Genomic DNA, 24,393 nt, shown 5'->3' with positions numbered 1-24,393 from the left:
CGCATAAAGACACATTGTAACCATACAGCAAAACAGAGTTGTGATAACAGCTCTGGGGGTGAAAAAAAAAAAAAGAAACGAATAGCAATAAACGATTGCTTAGCTTCAACAGAAAAAGACACACCTTTGATGCAACATTCCCGGGAACCATTTATGAAACCGAACTCTCAATCCGTTCCACTTTAATCATCGTAATTTGGTGTGATCTCAACCCTGAAGATAATAGTAATAATAAGAGCAAACAAAATGGTCACTTAAAAAAAAGACAAATCACGGTTACAAAGGACTAAAACGGATACAAAATAACAGACTTTTGGTTTGCTAACAGCCGAAGACGAAATGTCTCCCTAAAACCTCTCTTAACACTCATCCATCCACTCATTCATTCAGCTGAACACAAATACAACATAAAACAGAAGATATCAATCAGTACAAATAACAATATCATCATTACCAGCTTGAAATCAGCCAACAATGATAAACGTAAAAAGTCTATAATGCATATTAAGATTTAAAAACAAAATAATGGAGACATAAAAAGGCAAAAGTGTGTCTTTTTCGAAAAACACATCTTGAGGGGGAAAAACGTACACTATATATATATATGTAAAAATTATAAATAAAGATAAAATATATATATATATGTCCCCCCCCCCGCTCCAAAACGAAATGTAAAATCAATGGCAGTTACTTCATGATCATAACATGCAATTGATATACTTACAGCACTGGACAAACTATTTCTTCAAACTACCCCAAATCTGAGCCCAAACACAATCCCACCCACCCCGTCCCGTCCCAATACAATCCTTAAATATGTCAGCTTGTAGAAGAAAAACTAAAGAAAACACTCTCTCTGTTGATCAGAAATTCTGAGGGCGTTATATTCACTCGCTCCAGATTTACAGACTCCAGTAGTTGTTTCTGTGTGTGTGTATATAGAGGAAATTCAGGTTGAAAAATGCAAACGGTTTTGATCTGAGTGACTGCATAGTGAGTATTTGGTTTAATTACAGATGGGGCATCATGATAACTTAACAAAACAATAACAACAATTCTAAAAAGACAATAAGGATGATGGCAAAGTACACACTCCTAAGTAAAAAAAAAACCAACAGTGATGCTGCCACACACACACATACACACATGCATACAGTATAAACGATAATGCTAATGAAACAGCAGCAAACACTGATGAATTTGGGGTTCGGGATGTGTACGACTACTGCCGCCAGAAATGAGTTCGGTTCACAGAAAATAAACGCACACGTTTAAAAAACTGATGCTTTGATTTCGAAAGCAATTACAAATCAAAATAGTGCCAGAAAACAGTGAATGGAAGTACACTTAAAACCAAGCATAAACCATTTAGATTAGCATCTTGGATAATTCAATGGACAGTCGTGTGTGTGTGTGTGTGTATGTGTGTGTGAGCAAAATAAACCCAGAAAGTGATGGGTGATGGACTGAAAATAACACTAAATCTGTTTCCAGTACTTCACCCATCATCGTCTCACAGGAAAATTACATACATGAAGCTGTGTGTATCCTCAGAAATACAATCCAGCATCATCTAGTAGAACAAGAATCATCCTAATGACAATAACGTCACTGGTTTCCATTTGTTTTTATTGATGACACCTTTGGTGTGTAATGCTGCGGTCGCTTCTATAAGGGCTTCTGAGAGAATGACAGAAAGACAGACAGGCAGGTGTACCACAGTATCATCTGTGGAGATCAGCATCAACACCAAATCAGGAAATCAGGGTTGGGTTGATGGCAGGAATCTGGCGATCTATTCCTATTTGCCGTATGAAAGGAGTAAAGAATATTTGGGGAGTTAAACAGTAACAGCTCACTGTTAAATATAGAGTTTTATTCACATTTGCTGTGTTTTTATTAATTTGTTTATACCATTCGATTGAAAAAATCTAATGGACTTCTGAAACGAAAATCAAGGTTAGATCCAATCTGAAAATTAAAAAATTTGATAAAATTCTGACTAAGAACGAATCAACTTTTTAGTCAAATTAATATTTGAATAGTCATTTATCTGCAACCCAGGCTCACTGGAAATATGTGACTACCTACATTTCTGGCTCTATAAGTCTCTATAACATTTTTTTTTGTATTGCAGATGCATGTTTATTACGCCAAGTTCACAGATGCTGAACATCATGTCACTAGGCCTGGTTTACTCATAGGATGTTTTTCCCCTCACATGAATTTATCACTTGAGTTCAGTTATTGGAACTTGAGCGGTAGATTTACAAAGATATCACGTATACCAGGTGTTCTCAAAGTGGGGGTCGCGGGACGATGATAGGGGTGGCTTGGTGATTTCTAAAAGTCAAATACATTTTATTAAAGTATTAGAATTGCCATATATTTTATCCATTACCACAGAAGATAAAAATAGTAGTTAATAGTTACATTAAAAAAGCAACAATATGCAAATAAAAAGCCTTCAGGCTTTTAATTTATTTTCATAGGATTGGTGTGTTTACATTAGATTAACAGCACAGCAATAGTGTCAGCTGCAGCAGATTGATTTTATAGCAGCAAGTTAAACTTTCTGACACCTTTATGGCAATCAAATACATTAAAAATAAATACAGGCCGAAATAAACCACGAAAAGACTTGTGCTGAAAACATTGTGCCCATCGGTCTCTTTGGGTGAGGTTAATATTAAATTAAACAAATGAAAAAAGGACTATATAATATTATAGCTGTTAGACTGATGCACTTTTCTGTGTCGCCAATATGCTCGTGTTTATAAAGGCTTATTATTGTTTGTGCAACATTTATACGTTTATAACCATCTCCGAGAACTGTGGGGTTCGCGAGTCACTGGCATTGTTATTTTGGGGGTCATGGGCTGGAAATTTGAGGATGTAATCTACTCGCACAAACACTTAAGCTGCATCCGAAAGCGCATACTTCCATACTATATATTATGCTAAAACCAGTATCCCAGCTGAGTAGTATGTCCAAATTCATAGAATTCGAAAATTAGTAAATGAGAAGTACTCAGATGACCTACTACTTCTGGCGAGATTCTGAAGTGCGCATTGGATGACATTGGCCTATCCTATGATGCACCAAGAGAGAATTCATGAATGGGAGTGAAGTGACGCAACTGACATGGATAGGTCACGTAATTGTGACAAAATGTGGATTTAGTACGTCTGAGTTCCATTTATACTTTTCGAACGGCCAGTAGCATGTTTAAATTCAAATGCAGTACCTACTAAGTAGTAGGCGAAAATTAGTTTGGCAGGAACCCAGCATTAGACAGGACAGTACCATAAATAATGTGCCTATTGACACAAAACTGTCGCAAAATGATATTGTTATATTGCTAGTAGAACATATCCTGAGTTTATCCACAAATTTTAGTATTTATTCAGTAGACTAATTTTCAGAGTGGGCGGAGCTAAAGATATTTTATGCTTCACTTGGTAGTATTTTCTGTACAGCATCATGGGTAATGTAGTATTTTTCTGCACAAATTTAGCCATCAAATACTTTTTGAAAAATAAGTTGGCCTAACAAACAGATGGGTTCAGAAATGCATTTAGAATTGATTAATAGCCATGAAAATGTAGGAATGGAGTTTTTACTTCTGAAATCTGACTGTTGAACTATTACATATGGAAATTAATTAGTATTTTAAGGGATCTAGGCAAATATTAAACCTTTTCAATGATAATCTGCCCCCGTAAATAATTAAAATAATGTTTTTGTGAAAATTTCACTAAGACGCTTGAGTATAATATATGCATTGATATATAATTGCCAAAAAAAATTCATACTTCCAATGAGCCTGTGTTTAATAAGGGAAATGTATAAGTTGCTGAATGTATCCACCGCAGGATGGACACAGGAGGACAATTACAAACATATCTACCTGCGTCACCCACAGTTAATAGCAAAACTAGCTCAAATATATATAAATATTACCAGTTGGTGTCTGTTACTTTGTACAAATAACTGGAAATCATTCTTATTAGTTGCCTAGAACAAGTGGTGACGTTTGTGAGTCGGCATAGTGGCTAAATATAGATCTAGGTATACATACGCTCTCGATTATGACCTTGCTTGCTTTCACTTTGCCTCTTTATGGATGCGCTTTACAGGTAATCGTATTTGGTAAATGTGTAGACATTGCAGAGTTTTATGCATTTGGTTTAGGAAAAAAAAAAAGAATAATAATCCTTTGGGGAACAGAATCACTGACAGCAGCATCTAAAGTAAACAGTAGCAGCAGTAAGATAATAAATAAATATAATAATAATAATAGCAGATAATACAAAAAACAAACGTTTCAAGGATAACAAACAAAAACAGTACGATGCAAAACAATACAAACTAATTAACTCCTAGATAAAAATAGTAATTGGTACATTGGTTCAAAACAATTAAAAGCTTTTATGCAACGTCCAGCTAGTTCACAGCACATCTATAAACCGCCAAGTCATCTCTCATCTCACCAAACTTATTAAAAACAAACCGATTCTTTCTAAAAGACTTCACTGGAGACTTTCATTCATACTTTCCATATACTTTTCTCCAAATTTCATCCCATTCCCATTATCTCCTCTGCACAGTTTCATTAATTTTTTCTTCCATCCCTCATCTATCGCCAACTTCCCTGTCTCAACATTCCTTTACCTTCTTTCCGGATTCATTCAATCCTTCTCCTCACGCTCTTCTTCAAACAATCTAGCAGTGATTTGGCTTTTTAAAGCAGTGAATCTCGAACTCTACAGCTTTGGTTGTGAAAGTCACTGAACATCTCCAGCACGACCCATGAGCAAGTGCTGAAATCCTCTGAGAACAGCTTGGTAGAAAAAAAAAAAGTGTTGAAAAAAAGAGAAAAAAAAAGGAAGCTTTGGTTTGCAGGAACTCAAATGCTGATGCGAAAATAGACTAATGAAAAGAATGAAATGATGAACGGTTGGTGTACAAGTTGGGTGAATCAGAGCAGAAATGTTCCACTCACAAAACGAGGCGTTTTTTTTTACTTATTGCGCTCAAAACGAACTGCTCTCATTGCAAAAACTCCCCCGCTTGCCTCTCAGCGCCACTTTGAGCGACTATGACAACATCTTTCATCTTGACATGATTTTGTTTCTTCCTCAGATGCTCTAAGACTGAAACGCACAGCTATAAATAAAAAATAAATCACAATTCTCTAATACTTGTCTTCCTGAGGTGTGCACGGTGTACATCTTTAAACATTCTGGGCTAATTTTTTTGTATTTTCTCTAGTGGTTGACCGATACAAAGTCCAACATTTGGCCAATGAACAGACAGGTTTCTAGATATCAGCAATAGACAATTAAAGCGAAGTGGGTAATTTCAAGACGTTACTCATAAGCAACAAAAATTGTCATCCTGAATAATGGTCAGACAAATAGTCCTGCCACAAACTGGCATGAAACATTCACTATCGGTGTGTTCACACTAGTGTGTTCAATTAAAATGACCAGATCTGGTGTGAACCCATCCAAACGTGGTGTACACCTTGGTTTGTTTCCAAACTAATTTTGGTGCGGTCTGACTGACCAAAAACATCTAGACGAATCAAGCACATCAAAAGATGTGACCTTAAAAAGGACAGAATTCTTAAGAATATCGTTTTTTCTAAACACAGTTGCTATGTAAAGTTCATATATAAACTAATTTCGAGAGGATCACATGCTTATGATTGCTGGTCGCGCATTATCCAATTTAGGAATCATTTGATTGGTGAATCATAAGTCAATATAAATACCCTAAGTTCCATATAACAGCCATCTTCGTTTTAAAGAATCCCCCTTCCACCCCTACTCAACCTCTTTTCCTAAATGGGTGGCAGATGGCCCAGTGGTTAGCACTGTTGCCTCACAGCAAGAACATCACTGGTTCTAGTCCTTACCAAGCCAGTGGACGTTTCTGTGAAGAGTTTGCACGTTCTCCCCGTGCTCACATGGGTTTCCTCTGGTTTCCTCCCACCGTTTGCTTTGATGTGGAGACTGATGTATGAGAAGGAGCGCTCTCGTGCTGAAGAATTGGCAGCACAAATGTCTTGATAATTCAGGCTGTTGATGTTGCCATCCACTTTGCAGATCTCTCGCACACCCCCAAACTAAATGTAACTCCAAACCAGGAATTTTCCTTTACCAAACTTGACTGATTTCTAAGAGAATCTTGGGTCCATGCAGGTTCCAATAGCTCTTTATCTAAATCTACCTTCTGCCACTTTTCCAAATGATCAACTAGAAGTCAAGTTATTATTTGTTGCTCTTAAACCTGAAATCAGCGACAAGACTTTTGTCAGGTAGTGTAGGTGTCTCTAGATATTAAATCAGGACAAAAAAATAAAATAATTTAAAAAAACATTTGTATCGGTCCACCACTAGTTTTATCTTAATTTACAACCTTCTCTTTTAGCCAATACATCTATTTTTTGATACATGAAATTCCAGACCAAACTAATTCTAGCAATCTAAACATTAGGGATTAAAAGATCTACCAATAAGAATCACTAACTCTCTTAGTACATGTTACAATAAATAAAATATCTGCTAACGCTTGCTCTCATAGAAAAGAACACTTCTATAAAATATAGGATCTCAGCTATTATCCTGCTAGATTTGAACTGCCTGAATGTACTTAATGGCTGTGAACACTTAAACTGTACAGGAAAGTGAAGAGCTAGAAGTGATGAACGGATAACACACACTCACTCACGCACAAACACAACATTGCACAGTGTTGTTCGACTACTCTGTTCAGTCCCTGAGTAAGGGGCTACGGAGGACTTCAAGATGTGTGGATCGGGATTTCCAAGTGAATTAAACGGACTGGTGGAGGTTTTAGTGAAACAGTGTTGCTGTAAATGTGCGCGTGCGTGTGTGTCACAGTGAATGCGTTCTAGACTGCAACCTGTAATGGTCCATCCTGTTCGATGGGTGGGATGAGAAGGACAAAAAAAAAAAAATGATTTCAGATTAACATCAAACCTGCCCAGGATTGTCTGTCGATCGGTCAAACTCCCAAATGAACATTCTCTCTGTTTCAGCCACCTCAAAATCAGTCCATTTCCACTCCATCCTCTCATTAACAATAATTTACATTTCAGACCTGTCCATCTGTGTCTCTAAATCAACCTGTCGTTCATCTCTCTGCCTCTCCGTCTGGCTACCTACTGAAGAGAGAGTGGAGCTGGTGATGGCTGAAGCACTGACTGCTGCGAGGAGACTCTGTGCGCTCCATCACCGCCTGAAACCAGCCCGCAACGTCCACTTCTGACACCTCGTAACGACGGATGAAACTGTGTTCCTATAGAGAGTGAAACAAGACCACTGGTGTGAACCAAGCATCAGAACAATCTTAAGATGGCATATATTTAAAGTGCCCCATTACGCCATTTTAAAACTTTTTAGGCCTATACACTTCCTTTCTGAGAGATCACTCTGCTCTGATGGTAACGTAGCTAGTCAGGTAACCTAAGCAAGTATTTCACAATCCCGTTCCTTAATCTGTATATTTTGCATGTGTCTCTTATTTAACACATCTGATTTAGACAAGAAGAGATTAATGCATGAGATTAATGCATGGTTCTGACCAACACATTCCCTACACAGTGTGCATTGTTCCCTACTCCCTTCTAGGCATTCTATAAGATTCTGACTCTATGATGACCTTGGATAAAAATATCCCGGTTTCACAGTATTGTGACTACCGCTCTAAATATGTTCTTATTGAATTGATTTATTCATTCATGTCCTAGGTCTTCCCCGAGGCCTCCTCCTGGTAGGACATGGCTGGAACGCCTCCCTAGGAAGGCATCCAGGAGGCATCCGAATGCCCAAGCCACCTTAGCTGACTTCTCTTGGTGTGGAGGAGCAGCGACTCTACTCCGAGCTCCTCCCGGGTGACAGAGCTTCTCACAATATCTATAAGAGTGTGCCCTGCCACCCTGCTAAGGAAACTCATTTCAGCCGCTTCTATCCGAAATCTTGCCCTTTTGGTCATGACCCAAAGCTCATGAACATTGGTGAGAGTAGGAACGTAGATTGACCAGTAAATCGAGAGCTTTGCCTTTCAGCTCAGCTTCTTCTTTACCACAATGGAGTGTTAGATCAACCGCATTACTGCTGCTGCAGCACCGATCTACCTTTCAATCTCATGTTCCATCCTTCCCTCACTCATGAACAAAACCCCAAGATACTTGAACTCCACCACCTGGGGTAAGGTCTCTCCTCCAACCTGGAGATGGCAAACACCCTTTTTCCGGTGGAGAACTATGACCTCAGAGTTTGAGGTGCTGATTCTCATCCAGAAGCAAACCACCCCAGTGCGTGCTGAAGGTCATTCCATGTTTAATAAAGCCAACAGAACAACATCGTCTGCAAATAACAGAGATGAAATCCTGACTCTGGTTCTTATTAAATGTCTGGGTAAAAAAAAAAAAAACTTTTTCCCACTGAACACTATATATTTTATTTTAAGTGAATGTGGATGGTCCTTTGCTGCAGGATACTGTTGCCTTGAAAAAAAGTCTGACAACACGTATAAAAAAAAAAAAACTTATATACTGCAGTTTTTAAACCGTGCCTTTTCCAAACTGTAGTAAACCATAAAACCGGTAAACATCCCATGCCTACCCCCTTCTCCTTCAATGCTCTTTACCTGAGCATGAGAAACCTTTACTAGAAAAGCAGGAAGTGTGACATAATACACCTACGTAAATATATCAAACACTAAAATGCCAACTGAAAGAAACATATACTCTACCTTCAGATTGAAATCATGACCTGTGGAGTCTACTTTGCAGGGCACTTGCTGTTGATTTAGAATAAATGTCTGGTGTAAAAAGAACAACTAAACCACTACTGTGATTGGCCAACTGCTTACAACACGTGTCAGAAATCAAACGTTCATTAATATTCCTGAATTTCTAGCTACAAGTAACAAAGAAAGCCTGAAGGCAGCCAGTAGACTAGTGTTGTCTAAATCTGTTACAAACCCATATAGGCTTTTGCAATAAGTAAGACTAAAATGACTGAGAACTTATTTCATTTTTTTGCCAACTGCATTCATTGTGGTCTCAAGCTTAGCAGACTTTTTATATCCCTTACAGCTATGTGCACACTACATGAAATGTAATATCAGAAAAGCATAAACGGGACACTAGCTCAAGTTTTATGGGAGATCGAGACTTACAAGCAGCTTGTGGTATTTTGGCCTTTTTCTGTGATCCTTTGTGAGGCTGCAGAAACAGAGAAGACTTAATAAAATGCTAAAACAATGTAATGTTTAGGTGACTTTTTTGAGTGTACCAGTCTTTGACGAAGGACTGAAAGTCAGGGGAAAAGCCCATGCTGAGAGGAAGCACCGGCGGGTCCTCTTGCAGAACTTTGGTAAGAACCTCAAAGTCTGTCTTGCAGTTCTTGTAAGGAAACTGTCCTGTGGCTAGCTCCACCTACAGGCAGGGAGGAATATAGGTAATTATTAACTGTGATTCAGGTCAATGCATAATTGTTCCATTTTCATGTAATTTATTACAATGCATGTAGAGCTGAACTATTCCTCCAGGCTTTCCACACAATAAGAAATCAATCTAACAATAAAAGTGAATATTTGGAAACCACCTATCACTTTTGTTCAGGATTAATTCTGTATTCATTCTGAATAATAAATTATTATATTGAATAAAATGATTATATTATATAACATTGTATCTTTATTTACCCTCTTTTTAAAATAAACGTTTGAACTTTAACATTTGTAAATGACAATGACAATCAATTACAGCTGAATTACAAACAGAAAAGCTTATCCTTGTTCACACGGCTTCATGAAAATGAATAAAAACACCATATTAGGCATGCCAAGCATTTGCCAATTTCTCCTTGAATGTTAATGCTACATAAGCAAACTAAAAGTATACATAATCAATAGCAAAACCCAACTTTCGGCAAAGAAATCCCAGTAAACAAGTGTCTACACAACAGTGTATAGGTAGAGGAACTCACCAGAGAAATGCCAAGACTCCAGACGTCGGCTCTGATGTCATAATCTGGCTTACTGGGGTCTGGAGGGTCTATTCTCTCAGGCTAAAAATAAAAAGATGCATATTAAACAATGCAGTAATTCTTCCATAACGTCCATGCTTAAAGGGTCCCGTGAATTTAAAATAAAACATTTTAGATGTTCGTTTCCGTCTGATAGTTTTACGCCCCATTTACACAAGGTGTCAGCGTCAATGCTTCCCATTCACTTTAAATGGGTGACGTCAGGCATTGCCAAACTGCATTGTGGATCTGTTGCTTGCTGCAGAAGTTGGAAAATTCTCAACTTTAAGCGCCAACGGAAGCGTGAGCCAATTAGATTGATGCATGTAAATAACTCAGCTTAGACTGTAGCTGATTACAGAGTAGATTCATTGGCTGATGCTGCTGTAACGATCGAGTCAGCCCCAACTTCAGACATGCCCTCGGTCAAGCGTTGACACTGAGGCCCCATATGAATGCACGGTTAAGGTTATCTATTAGCTAGTGTGCTCCAAAACAGTGACACAATTTAGGTTTAGACAATATAAAACTGATATAAACACCAAAAGGTTGCAGTATGACACTTTCGCCTAAATTGATCAACTTTTTTTTTTTTCAAATGTAGTGAGCTTAGCTATTAGCTACTCTACTTAAAATGTATCTTACCTACACTAAAAGCTACCCTCTGGGAAATGCAGCAAGCTAAGCTAAAAGCTAATTGACAAAAGTAGCTTAGCTACATCTAAGCTATATAATCGAAGCCACATAAATCCAAGTCAATTTTATTGTAGTGGTCAATAAAACTGTCAATGAATCATATGAGGCAAAATTGTTCAGTTCGATTTACTGCAAATAATATGCTGTACTAAACAGAAACAAATTATAGTATATAACAGCAAAAACCAAAAAAAATCCAATAAATCCAGCTCTTACACATTCAAAATACTATAGTAATTCATTGTAAAGGCAAATATTTAGGAATAATATAATATATTAGTAATTTCCACGGTTTAATTTAGCCTTTACTACAATAAACTATATATATATATCACCGGCCAGAGCAAGAGGTGGCAGTAACGCACCAAAAAGTTTGTTGTTGACCACCGTAATAAAGAAAAAAGAAGAAATAGTCATTCTCGCCTACATATGAATTTACTTCCATCGGCTAGACACCGGCCTCACAGCTCCAGTTAAACTAGTAGTGTCTCTACTTATAGCGACGCAACAACCCAACTTTGCTGTTTACTCACCGCCATGTACGCAGCACAGCCGGCGCTGCGAGTCTTGGCCTTAGAATCTACCAATCGACCGCTAATGCCAAAATCACACAGTTTGATCTGCCCTTTGGCGTCCAACAAGATATTAGATGGCTTTACGTCTCGGTGTATGACACCATGTTTCTCTTTTAGATAAAGCAGAGCATTCACAATCTGCAAGAGAAGAAAAAGAGAGATGCTTGCAATCATGTCTAACCGAATAACGAATAAGGGAATTCAGGGAGTTGATGAAAAGACCTACAGCCACGGTCATCTTTCCCAGAATGGCCTCTGGTATGGGCCCTTGGATCCTCTTCTTCAGCTTCTCTGCACATGTTCCCATTAGTTCCATGGCAATGAACACATCCGTCTACAGAGGAAGCAATTCATTACATTTATCACTTGACCATGGAATTTAATTAAAAGTCAAGAGTAAGATTCTTACATTGGTGACTATTGCCCCATAGCACTGAATGATGTACGGACAGTCGTGACTCTTCAATACAACATCCAGATCCATGAGGATTCTCTTATTCTCATCTTTGTTACCCGTTCTTCTCATTTGCTGCAAGGGAAGCACAGAGAGAAAATGAAACAGCGCTTGAACAACATAAACCAGAGCAATGTAATTAGCAAACAGTAATTACTCCTGCCTCAACTGCTGTTTTAATGCCTCCATAATTACAAGGACAATTCATGAAGACGAAGCAAAACTCAATCATCCAAAAAAGAAAATAAAAATATTAATCAGGCTAATATATTAACTTCCTTTGGCTATAAATCTTTTTATACGTCACACTTGCCAATATTTTTCTTATGTCCACACCACAGTGATGACAATGATTTTTTTTACAGCTGACCCACTATCAAACATTAAAAGCCAACTGTAATCTATACTTAAAGGTCCTGTGAAATTAAAATAATGTTTTTAGATGTTAGTATCTTAAGAATATCGATAAGCTAGTGTGCTCCATTACGGTGACAAAATTCACACTTAGAAGATATGAACATTTAAGCTTGCAGTTCGTCACTTCCACCTAAATGGAAATTTTTAAAAAAATTCATCACCTCAAACTTTTATATTTTGTTATTTGTTATTTTCAAAAAAATTATAGTCATCAGTGATGTGAAATGTCATACATGAACATTTCGAAATTCAAACGTCAAATTATCAAATGTTAAAGCATTACACTTACTGTGTGCGATAATTCTGCCAAAAAAAATCTTGATCGCAACCTTTATTATATTGACACTAAAATTTCAGACTTACACAGGGCTAAGCACTAAAGATTTTTTTCTAATAGCCTGGTTGAACCAATGGAACAGATTTTTACCTTTTCTAATGGCCTGATTAAACCAATGGAACAGATTTTTTACCTTTTCTAATGGCCTGATTGGGCCAATAGAACAGATTTTTACATTTTCTAATGGCCTGATTAAACCAATGGAACAGATTTTTTACCTTTTCTAATGGCCTGATTGGGCCAATAGAACAGATTTTTACATTTTCTAATGGCCTGGTTGGGCCAATGGAACAGATTTCACCTTTTCTAATGACCTGGTTGGGCCAATGGAAGAAATTTTTACCTATCTCTACTTAAGAAGAGGATATATTGAGCTAGCAAAGAGCTGAACTGACCTTGACTGCGATGACATGGCCAGTCTTCTTAAAACGAACTTTAAACACCTGTCCACAGGTTCCACTGCCGATCTCCCCCTCACTGATTAGATCAGTCACCTCTGCGGGGTAACGCTAAAAAAAACAACAACATAAAGACAGTTCAGGCACTTATTCCCCAAACATGAAAAGTGTCATAATTTCCTCATCCTCCACTTAGTTCCAAACCTGTTTCTGTTTTATTATTCAAACAATAAAGACGATTTTCTGGAGAATGTTGGAAAACAATAGCCGTTTACTTCCATAGTAATTTCTGTGCATATTAAGAATGTCAATGGCTGCATTTTTTCAACATTCTTTAGAATGAGTTTTGAGTTCAACAGAAGAAAGAAACTCATACAAGTTTAGAATCACTGAAATGTGAGCAAATAGTGAGGAAATAGTCATTTTATTATATTTTGGGTTTATTTTATTTTGTACTTCCAGTTTGAGTATCTCCCATTCTAAAGAATTGACACAATTTTAAATAATAAGACTGTTTTAAATAACTCTTTGATACATGCTGAAAAATGATATTTATGTCATCAAAATAGCTTAACATTTGATATTTCAACATGACAGTAGTATTACCAGCATTCCTTTAAAAAAGTAGCAAAACACTAATGACTAATCATTGTGTTTTTAGATTATTTTCTTTTTGTATTCCTACAGTTTTACACACTTATCTGTTGTTTTTGGGATTATTCACATCCTACTGAAAGTCATTTATTACAGTAAGTAATCACCTTTTTGACATTAGTCGTTTTCGCGCATACATACTTTAACGCAGAAGGAAAACTGCCAGAAAGAGCGTGTTCACGTTTAGAATGTGCTGACGTAAGACGTCTACTCGACCAATCAGAACATTCAGATCCATTCACATCCACGTCGTTTATGAAAATAAACAGCTTTAAATCTCACTCCAGACACATTTAGCTGCTGCTGTTTGTCAGATAACATTTCGATGTGCCTTCATAGTGTCAATTGTAGAAAAAATGGTCAATTAAAAAGCTTCTGATAACCTGGTGTGAGTTTACCTGCACACAGCTACTGTGACGTGTGTGCATGTGTCTGTAGAAAGATTTTGAAGGCTTTTATTTTCATAAACAATGTGAATGTAAATTCGTTTGATTGGCTGAAGTAGACATATCATGTCAGCACCTTCTAAAGTTGAATGTGCTCTTTCCGTAAATTTTCCTTCTGTGTTCACACAGAGCAGCATTACAGCAAATTACTGTTAATGTTACAACTTCTCTTTCCGGAAAAATTTGCCTGTTCACACATGATCCCTTTCCAAAAAATTGTTGGTAATTTTCTGGAAAATTCTGTACGTGTAAAAGAGGCTATTGAGTACAAACTGTATGAATACTTCTACCCTGTTTTTTAAAAACACTTGACTTACTGTTGACATTACAGAGAGTTACTCTTCTTATTCACACAAAGCATCATGGGGCATAATAAAAATTGAATAAACACTCACCTGTCCATCAATCTTCAAATATCCGGTTTGTTTCATGATTTCCTGCAACTTCTGATCGATTTCAGCACTGAAGATAAAACACAAATGCATTAATATACAAATACCTACACAACTAATGTAACATGTTGTGCGTGTCGTACTTCTCCAGGTTCTTCTGTAGGTTGTACGGTGTTGTGGGAAGTGTGAGCATTTGTCGGGGTCTATTGGGGTATGAGGGGTGTTGAGGGGAGCTTTCTGACGAGGACGAGCGACTGCCTCCATCGTTGGCCAAAGGCAACTGTAGAGCTGTAGACAAATGACAAAACAGAGGGTTTGAAGGAGTAGGAGAAAGGATGGAAGACTTTGACCGTCCATTAATGGCCAATACTGGAATAATGGTTTATGAAGGACTATAAATAATCCAAATTTACTATTGAGTTCCATTTTTACTCCTTACACTACAGGAGGAAGCTATGGTGAACTATGTGAAAACAGTGTAAAAATGAAACCAGAACATTCTAAAAAACATGAAATAATGATTTAAGGATTTTTACCATTGAAAATATAATAACAATTACAAATAATGTCATTAATATTAACACACATGACTAAAGGTTGATTATTGTTTTCATAATAAGATTAAACATTACAATAGATGTAATGAATATATATATTTTCATTTTTTTATTACACAAAATAGTTTTTCTCATAATATTAATAATATTCATATCAAATTCTTTTAAACAATAATGCAATATTATATAAATAATAATAATAATATTATATAATGCTGCATAATATTAAAATTATTGACTTATTTCTTTCCATAATTGCAAATATAAAAGTGTCTAGTATATACAGTAATATAAACAGAGAGACATATTTGTGTGTGTGTGTGTGTGTGTGTGTGTGTGTGTGTGTGTGTGTGTGTGTGTGTGTGTGTGTGTGTGTGTGTGTGTGTGTGTGTGATTGAAATCCAGTCCAAGCCTCTTAAAAGGAGGCCCTTTTACCATCCGAGATCTGTCAAATAAAAAACAGCAATAAGTGTCCACATCATGCCGAGATCAGACACACTCACACATAGAAAAGACAAGGGCTGCCAAATAAGTGAAAACCAGCCACTGGAGTAGTTAGTGTTAGCATTCCCAGCATGCACCGGGCCAGAATCTTATGAGAGACATATATATATATATATATATATATATATATATATATATATATATATATATATATATATATATATATATATATATATATATATATATATATATATATATATATATGAGAGATATATATATATAAAAAAATGTCAACCTTTTTGTCAGGTACCTAATTACCAGAGTATTTGGCAAAACCTTGAAAAAGCTAGTGTTGTTTTCGAGCTCATGGAGTATATACATATATTAATTTAAATAAATAGATATATTTATGCAGTTTTAGGTCTAATGTTTGACAAAATATAAGGGGTCATCAGTTGGCACCATTAAATCTGAACTACACTGTTTCAATTTACTATGATCTACTACGTGAAGCTGCTTTGACAATCTACATTGTAAAAGTGCTATACAAATAAAGGTGAACTGAATTGAACTGAATACTGTGTTCTATTCAATTCTATTCTATTAAATATTCTCATGTGTGACAGTGAAAATGCAACATCATTTCAACAAACTAAAAATAGAGACAAAATAGAAGGGGATAGCCACTGAACTTCTGATTCCTCCTCAGCAAAACCTGTTCATAGGAGAAAATGGGTTAAGCTTGGGTTAGTCAGTGAGTTCAAGCAAGTCTGTGCAGAAACACCTGCACACAAACAGCAGTAAATCCACATCTGTGCAGAAAAACAGAACAAGGCGCAGAACAAAGACCATTCTTCTGAAAAGCGCGGACAGAGAGCTGAGAGACAGGAGAGGTCAGACAAGCTGAAACCCACTGGTTATTGAACACTGAACGCCCTGTGGTGCGCCGTCGCAAAACCTGCATTTCTGTGTGGATGTGTTTGCTCGCGGTCGGGCCGTGCAGTTATAGCACACAACATGCACAGTGTCTGATCTTCCAACCAAAGTTAATCCTGCACACAGGTCTCACAATCACAAAACCACACACACACACACACACACTCGCTGCTCCCTTTTCATGTTCAGATGGAAAAAAGAGAATTTATTGAAGAAATGGAGGAGATGAAGATGAAATGAAGAAGAAGATGATGTGTACAGACAAAGTGAGATTTTAGAATTGAAAGAAATCTTTTAGATTAAAGCCAATAGAAAAAAAAAATATTTATTTATTTACTTGGAATTAAAGTCAATCTCAATTTTAGTTTCTATGCTTTATAAAACACTTGAAGATTAAAGAAAGACATTCGAGCTGTCATCAAATACATACATATATATGTATATATATATATATATATATATATATATATATATATATATAGCCGATTCAGAGTACAAACTCTTTGTCTTGGTGATCGGCCAATACAGAGTACCGATTCTAATGCTTCAAGCTATATAATGCATTTAGCACGTTTTCCTTCTAAGTATGATACTTAAGTGGAGATCTCACCTTACTTAAGAGAATAAATGAAGGATTCTGCATATAATACCGTAAACACATCTCTTATAGTGTGAACAAGCACCTTTACATAAAATTATTTAACACAGATAAATAATTGGTGAGAAAATTTTTTAGAAATTAAAATGCACACCTATAATTCCATTACTTTTTTGCGAAAAGGAAATCGGCCTATAAACTACTGTTTATTGCAATAAGTATATTACAATAAGTTATATTATTAACTATTCGAACCTCTATGAGTGGTTCATGAGATCGGCCAGATTGGCGAGTACCAATCAAGCCATTAAATGTGAGTATCGGCCGATACCGATGTTCGGCCGATCGATTTTAGCATCCCTAATATATATAAAGTTGAAGTCTGAATTATTAGCCCCCATTGATTTTTTTCCTTTTTAAATATTTCCCAAATGATGTTTAACAGGGCAAGGACATTTTCACAGTATGTCTGATAATATTTTTTTTCTTCTGGAGAAAGTATTTGTTGTTTTATTTCGGCTAGAATAAAAGCAGTTTTTCATTTTTCAAAACCCATTTTAAGCTCAGTATTGTTAGCCCCTTTAAGCTATATTTTTTCGATAATCTACAGAACAAACCATCGTTATGCAATAACTTGCCTAATTACCCTAACCTGCCTAGTTAACCTAATTAAGCTAGTTAAGTGTCACTTTAAATGTCACTTTAAACTAATCAACAATTAATTAAAGAGCAGAATTGTGTGTGAGAGAGGATCATAGAGGAATTCATGACACTGTTTTGACTTCTTCACATATCTTTAAGGTGTGCACAAGTTGTCAACATACATGTTTACCCTAGATCAGCACTGTTTTGTATGTTTGAATATAAATATGCAATAAAAACCTTTTGATGGTCAATAGCTTTCCCTTTCAGCTGACTCTTTGAGCATTTGTCATATAGAGATAACTTTTTTACAATCCTGTAATGCTGCTGAAGTAAATAGGTGGGAATGTGGTATATGCCGAGCTAGTGTGTTTCCCATACTGATAGACTGCCGGTGACCTGTTCTTGTGAGTTTTTTCCATTTAATACGGTTCCTTTTGCAGCATCGATGTTGTAATGTCTTTAAAATACAATCAGTTAAACAGACTTTGGCATTCATTTAGTTGCTCAAGCGTAAAATGAGACAAAAAGCCGTTTTCTTTTTGTCGGCAGGCTAGCGCAGAAGCTCCATTGAATATACTGGGGTAAAATAAATGCTCATATAGACATGGCGTGGGGAAAAGTCATTTAAAGCAGAGCTTCTTGTACAATCTGAGACCCACTTTAAATCGGATATCACTTAGCCAGTTGAGCTCGCTGATTTTTAAAGAAGGCAGACTTTAAACGCGCCGATTTTGCATTGGCATACAATTCGCCGGGAACGATTAACACAGGTTACTGACAAATTAAAAGTCCTATTAGCATTCTTCAGCATATTCCCTATTAGAGCTGCACAATACTGCTTAAATATTCAACAAACACAATTTAATTTGCATTTCTACTATATGGATATATTACACACAATTATCGCAATAGCAACAATTTTTTCGATATATTGTGCAGCACCAGTGGCGATTATCCCTTCATATTGACTTCTAGATATAAACTAAATGGGTAAGAGAATACTAGATAAAGAAAAGTGAAAAAAGAGGTGCATAAAGAGATGTTGTAATGAGTGAAAAGGTAAAGAGAGAGCAGGAGAAAGAGAGTGATGCAGTGACGATGATGATGGTGGTGATGATGATGGTACCTGCGCGCTGGGAAGGGGCTGGAGCTGGACTGAGCTGGATCACGATGACTAGATATAGAGGAGAGAAAATACACACACACACACTCATTACTAAAAGCCCACACACACCTGTTGGAGTCACTGCGTCCCTCGCTTCAGTTCAAACATTATGAATGAACACCATCATCACACTCCATCTGCTCTATATAATACTGACAGCACATACACAACCAGCTAATCAGAGGAGAAATCCAATTGCTCGGCTAAAATTGAAGTATAATAATCATTAGGCTTGAGAAAGTGCTTTACAACATTTGAAGTAGATGAAACTATGATCACAGAGAAAATTGCTAAAAACTATTATTTGGTACAATTTTATAATTTGGACAAAAATAAAGTACTTTTTCTTTAATGGTTATTTTCAAATATTAAATTATGACCATTGTAATATATGGCTTTAAACTAAGACTGCAGAATATATCGTTTCAGCATTGATCTTACAATGTGGGAATCTGCAACAGTCACATCTCAGGATGTCAAGCAATTTCAAGTGGATTTAAACCACTTGGGCACAAGAAATTATCAAATTTGCCACATTAAGAAAGATTATTTGTGTTTAATTGTGTATATAATGAAGACTGTACCATGTTACTTTACATTTGATAATTTTGATAAATGTTAATATACTAAAACCATAAAGTGCTATTAAAGTGCTTTGTTTAATTTTGTATATAGGTTTTTATAATTTAGTTTATTTTTTGCAGATGGCCTATCAACAAATCATCCCAATCAATTTTGAATTCTGAATTCTATCTAAATAGTCAATATATATATATATATATATATATATATATATATATATATATATATATATATATATATATATATATATATATATATATATATATATATATAAATAAAACTAAATATTATTTAATAAAAACAGTTAATAATAATGTTAAATAATAATATTTAATGAAATATTGAATTTAATTTAGGTCTAATATGTATTACATACAACAAAAAATAGTGACATTTTAAAGGTGCAGTAGGTGCAGTAATCACAAAAGTGCTGGTTAAAGATGACAATAGACAACCCACTAGATCATGTTATTTGCCAGTTAGAAAGTTTCATAGTACTTTATAATACTACAATTCTGAATGAAAAACGAATATATTTAGCAAGTTTTCAGTTGTGTAGCAAGCAAAATGCTTCATAATGTGCAATATTTCATCATACACTCTCAGAAATAAAGGTGCAGGAGCTGTCGCTGGGGCAGTACCTTTTTAAAAGATAAATATTTGTACCTAAAGGCACCATAATGGTACCTCAAAGGTAGTTTTTAGGTACACTTGGGCACTAATATGCACCTATGAGGTATTATTGTGGACTCTTTATGTACAAATATGTACATTTTGAAAGGGTACTGCCCCAGTGATAGCTCCTGCACCTTTATTTCTGAGAGTGCATTGTGCAATATTTTATGCATGCAAGAATCTCTCATGTGCTTTGTCCTAGAGCGACTACTGTATGCTTAGTGGTTGGCCGGCGGGGTGCAGGAATTACACTTATTACTAAGCCGTACTTGCATGCTATTTCAGACTGAATATCCAGAGTAGCTTGGTAAGCAATATAGGGAGCGCATCACAGGTTGTTATTGTTCAAAAATGAACCAATGTGATGTGAATATAAAAGCAACTTCACCTCAGTAAAGCAGGCTAGGTGAAACAGCGCTATTTACTGATGTTTTGTTGTTACACGAAATTAAAATCGACATTAACGATGCTGTAAAAAGTACTTCATGAAATTGGAAATAGTCACATCAATCTTTTGCCAAAAGATTTCAGTGGCTGAACAACACTTCTGTGCATATAACCCATTCGTAAAAACAGTATCTACATCAGCTTTGCGTGACTAAAATTGTTTTAAAACAGAACATCAACTGTCTAAAAGAAATCCTTCAGGCATGCTGTCATCCTTCCTCCAGCGTGCAAAACTAACTCCAATATTTATTAAGGATTTAAAAAAGTTTTGATTCCGCCTTTGTTTTTAGCACTGTCAGCTGCGCAGATGTACAAATCTACATTTGTTGACAGACAGTTTGGACTACTTATCAGAATAATAGGAATTGTTGGTCCAACAATATTTAATTGGATGAACATTATTTAGTTGTATGCCTTACCCAGAATTTAAAAATACATATAAACACATTTAGATCATTTTCTTTAATCATTACTATTGTTTCTGAAGACAATCACCCACTGCACCTTTAAATCTCCACTGAGTAAATGATGACAGAATTAAAACTGAATTCAAAACAAAATGATAAAATACTGCTCCTGCAAATTAACACAAACAATATGGTTTAAACTGATTCTCATATCTTAGACTTTTCACTACTGCAATCAATTTTAAGGGCAAATCAATTTTACTAAAACTATTTTCTATATTATATTATTTTCTATAAACATTTATCAAGTCAAATTTAAATAACATATCGAGCTGTGACAGGTTTTGTCTAACAGCTTCAATCACTGTCCACAACTGCAGATTCTAAGAATTATTTCTGCTTAAATTAGATGATCTAACAATCTGAAAGTATTGTCGTTAAAGGGATAGTTTACAAAAAAAACGACTCATCATTTACTCAACCTCAAGTGTTTCCAAACCTTTGTGAGCTTCATCCACTGAGCACAAAAGATACTTTGAAGAATGTTAGTGACCGGTAATCACTGACATTCATAGAAGGAAAAACAAATAGAAGTCAATGGTTACAGGTTTCCAGCTTTAATCAACATATCTTCTTTTGTGTTCAGCAGAAGAAAAAACTCATTAAGGTTTGAAATAAGTAAAGGGTGAGTAACTGATGACAAATTTGTAAATTTGGGTGAACTAAGAATCACCCCATCCAAAGACTGACACGAAGATTTAGCGCGTCCAGGAGCGTACTGTACTGAGACATCAGCTCATCAATTCAGATACACTGAAGATCTGACAACAAACACATCAAACAATCCAATTCATACACACACAATAAACGTTCAATACTTTTAATGATGCAAAACGTTTAACCACTTCTAGCATTAATCATAGATCACTACAGTGTGGCCATGATTTGAAAGAGACAAAAACAGAATGACATTAAATGATGAACTAGCACACAAAAACATGTATTTTCTCTAAATACAGACTAGTCTCTGGGGCAAAAACCAAACAAGCAATTCACAACAATAGTCTGCCTTGACTGATGATTTTACAACACTGATGATTTTACAACACTAACGTTAAACACCAGCAGTATCTCTAAAAGACGATATATTTCCACACAAAGACTGTTATTTTATGAGAACAGAGAGGGAGAACTGACAGATAAACAGACTGACATACAGACAGACTGATATATGTGAGTGTCAGGGCCTGCTAAACACAGCTAGCCACCGAGCTAACGCTAGTGAGCGGACTGTCAGAAATTGGTATTATTTATTTATTTCGTGTTAAAGAACCACGCTGGAGCAGACAAACCGAAGCAGATATACTCCGCTGAACGACCCCCAGCCCTTTAATAGACAAAGGTGAGAGTGAACGTGAGTGAAGAGTCAGGATTTGATCGGTTTGTTTGTTTATATGATGTAGATTGTGTGTGTTTCGTCATGGTGATCAGTCACGCGCGCGCGCACACTTGCACATACACTTACTTGGCCTCGGGCGCGTCCGCTGCGGGCTCATGTCGATGTTCAGGTCGATCCGTTTGCGGGCTTCTTTATTTTCCTGCTTGAGTTTCTCCTCGATTCGGGAGAGTCTCTGCTCCAGCGACGACATCTTGAAAACTTCTGCAGCACCATCGAGCGGCGCTACTCACTGCCCTCTAGCGGCGACTGAGAGAAGGAAACATGCTACTCTGCACTGAACTCTATGGGCCGAGCAATGAGGGGGAAACAACACGCCAAGGCACAGCGGTGGCTGTAAGTAACTTTTTTAAGCAAATTGGTAATTAAAGTATCTAAACTTATTTTTAATCAAGAAAAAAAATACTCTAATTCAAGTCTGAGTTAACCGGAAGAGCAGACTTTAATCCCAGTATGAAGTATTTTCAACTGAAATTGAATTTTGAATAGACATCAGGTTTTATTTCTCATTTCTTCCTTTACACCTGACCTCGCAGCGAACTAACGTTTGGAGGGGCGTGGTTCAGCATATTCCGCCCCATTCGTCAAACTGACGTCATCAGAGAATCCAGAGTGGAAGCAGTCAGATTTTTGTTACTTATCAAATTTTCAGATATTGAAAAAGAATGTTCATTTTGTAAAAACAGTGAGGAATCCTTGTCACTTATTTGTAGATTTTGGGAGTGTGCAATTATTTTGGAAATGATTATTCTGTTAAAATAATATGTTGATAACATTAAATGCAAGAAAAATTATATGTTATTTTGAAAATAGTGAAAAACAAATTTACAATTTTGTTAATTTTATTATTTTAAATGGTTAATTCTTCATCCACAAATGTAGACTTTCAAAAATCTCCTCCTTTATTATAAGGTATTTATCAACGAAATTATTCTGTTAATGAAGTCTCTCAAAGCTGTAAAAAATGTAAAAGCTCTGTCTGTTGTAAGCTATTATGAATCTGTTTTTGGCGTCTTGTGAATGTCTTCCTTTTTTTATTTCAATTATCTTTGGAATTTTCGTTTGTTGCCTGTTTTTGCTAAATTAGTAAATTACTAAAGCATAATTTAAAAAATAAATAGATAAAAGATAACACTGGATGTAGCCTAATGAAAATGCATTCCCGGATAACACAATGTTTAAGTACTTGAAAAAACAGTCAGATTTTAATTAAAGATTACCAAAACAGTTTTATTTTCAGTGGTTTAAAGAATTAGTTCACCCAAAAAATACATGAACTCTCTATTTACTCACCCTCAAATGAATTTAAAATCGCAAGAGTTTCTTTATTGTGCTAAACACAAGCACAGGGGAAAAATACTATAGACTGATTTCACGCGCCCTCCATTTTACAGTGAAAATGAAGCTGTGGTGGGAAGAAACCCGGAAGTATCGCCTAAGTCACACAGGAATGTTGTATACCTGGCTGTATATCTTCTCAGCGAAGAAAAAAGTGACACAAATTTATACTTTCACCGCCTTCCAAGTGAACTGAATGTCCGTTCTGAATGAATAGTGAAAATAAAACGGGATTTCGGACCTCATTTTCAGCTAATTTCAGGAAAATGGCACTAGTTAGCTAATGTTTTCTTTTCCAAATGCACATTTTAGATGCCATTTATCAAATTCAAGTTAATGAACTGATTCCTTCACTATATATTACTCACGATACAAAATTTCAGTACTGAAAAAAAAAACGTTACCGTTTACGTTTTAGGCACTGTTGATGGCATTTTTAAACAGCGCTGATTTGCCATTGTGTTCACATGCTCAACAAAAATGACTGGGATTGGCCGTGAAGGTCATCAGTTCACCGCACTTCACTGATGTTTACAGAGTGCAAACACAAACGAGCGATCCGCTTGATGAATCGACTGATCTTCGTGGCTTTAAAATGCTCCAGTGTCCGTGTATCTGTGTTTGCAATCTGTGAAGAGCAGTGAAATATTTAGATGTGTTCAAAATGTGTACTGTTGATGTGGCTTCAGGAACAGGGTTGGGAAAC

General features: G+C 36.1%; 1 protein-coding gene across 2 annotated transcripts; it reads right to left on the bottom strand.

Annotated features, from left to right (window-relative positions):
• Nucleotides 1–6,260: 6,260 nt before the first annotated feature.
• map2k7 (mitogen-activated protein kinase kinase 7) lies at nt 6,261–22,555 on the bottom strand. Of its 2 annotated transcripts, NM_001190306.1 has the most exon segments (12): nt 7,190–7,330; nt 9,218–9,263; nt 9,334–9,476; nt 10,030–10,110; nt 11,298–11,477; nt 11,566–11,673; nt 11,749–11,868; nt 12,943–13,056; nt 14,441–14,507; nt 14,581–14,725; nt 18,744–18,791; nt 22,419–22,542. In NM_001190306.1, coding segments are annotated over 12 exon segments (1,317 nt in total).
• Nucleotides 22,556–24,393: the final 1,838 nt, after the last annotated feature.

This window comes from Danio rerio, chromosome 1, assembly GCF_052040795.2.
Source record: "Danio rerio strain M-AB ecotype USA chromosome 1, GRCz13ab, whole genome shotgun sequence".
NCBI classification, from domain to species: Eukaryota; Metazoa; Chordata; class Actinopteri; order Cypriniformes; family Danionidae; genus Danio; species Danio rerio.
This window is presented reverse-complemented; position numbering and strand designations above follow the sequence as displayed.

Coding starts and splice junctions, on each gene's coding strand:
- map2k7 (XM_087236004.1), bottom strand. CDS start 22,542: ATGTCGTCGCTGGAGCAGAGACTCTCCCGAATCGAGGAGAAACTCAAG. Junction 11,869..12,942: donor GCCATGTCATCGCAGTCAAG/GTCAGTTCAGCT, acceptor CTTCCCTTGCAG/CAAATGAGAAGAACGGGTAA. Junction 7,331..9,217: donor CAAAATACCACAAGCTGCTT/GTAAGTCTCGAT, acceptor CACTCTCTATAG/GAACACAGTTTCATCCGTCG.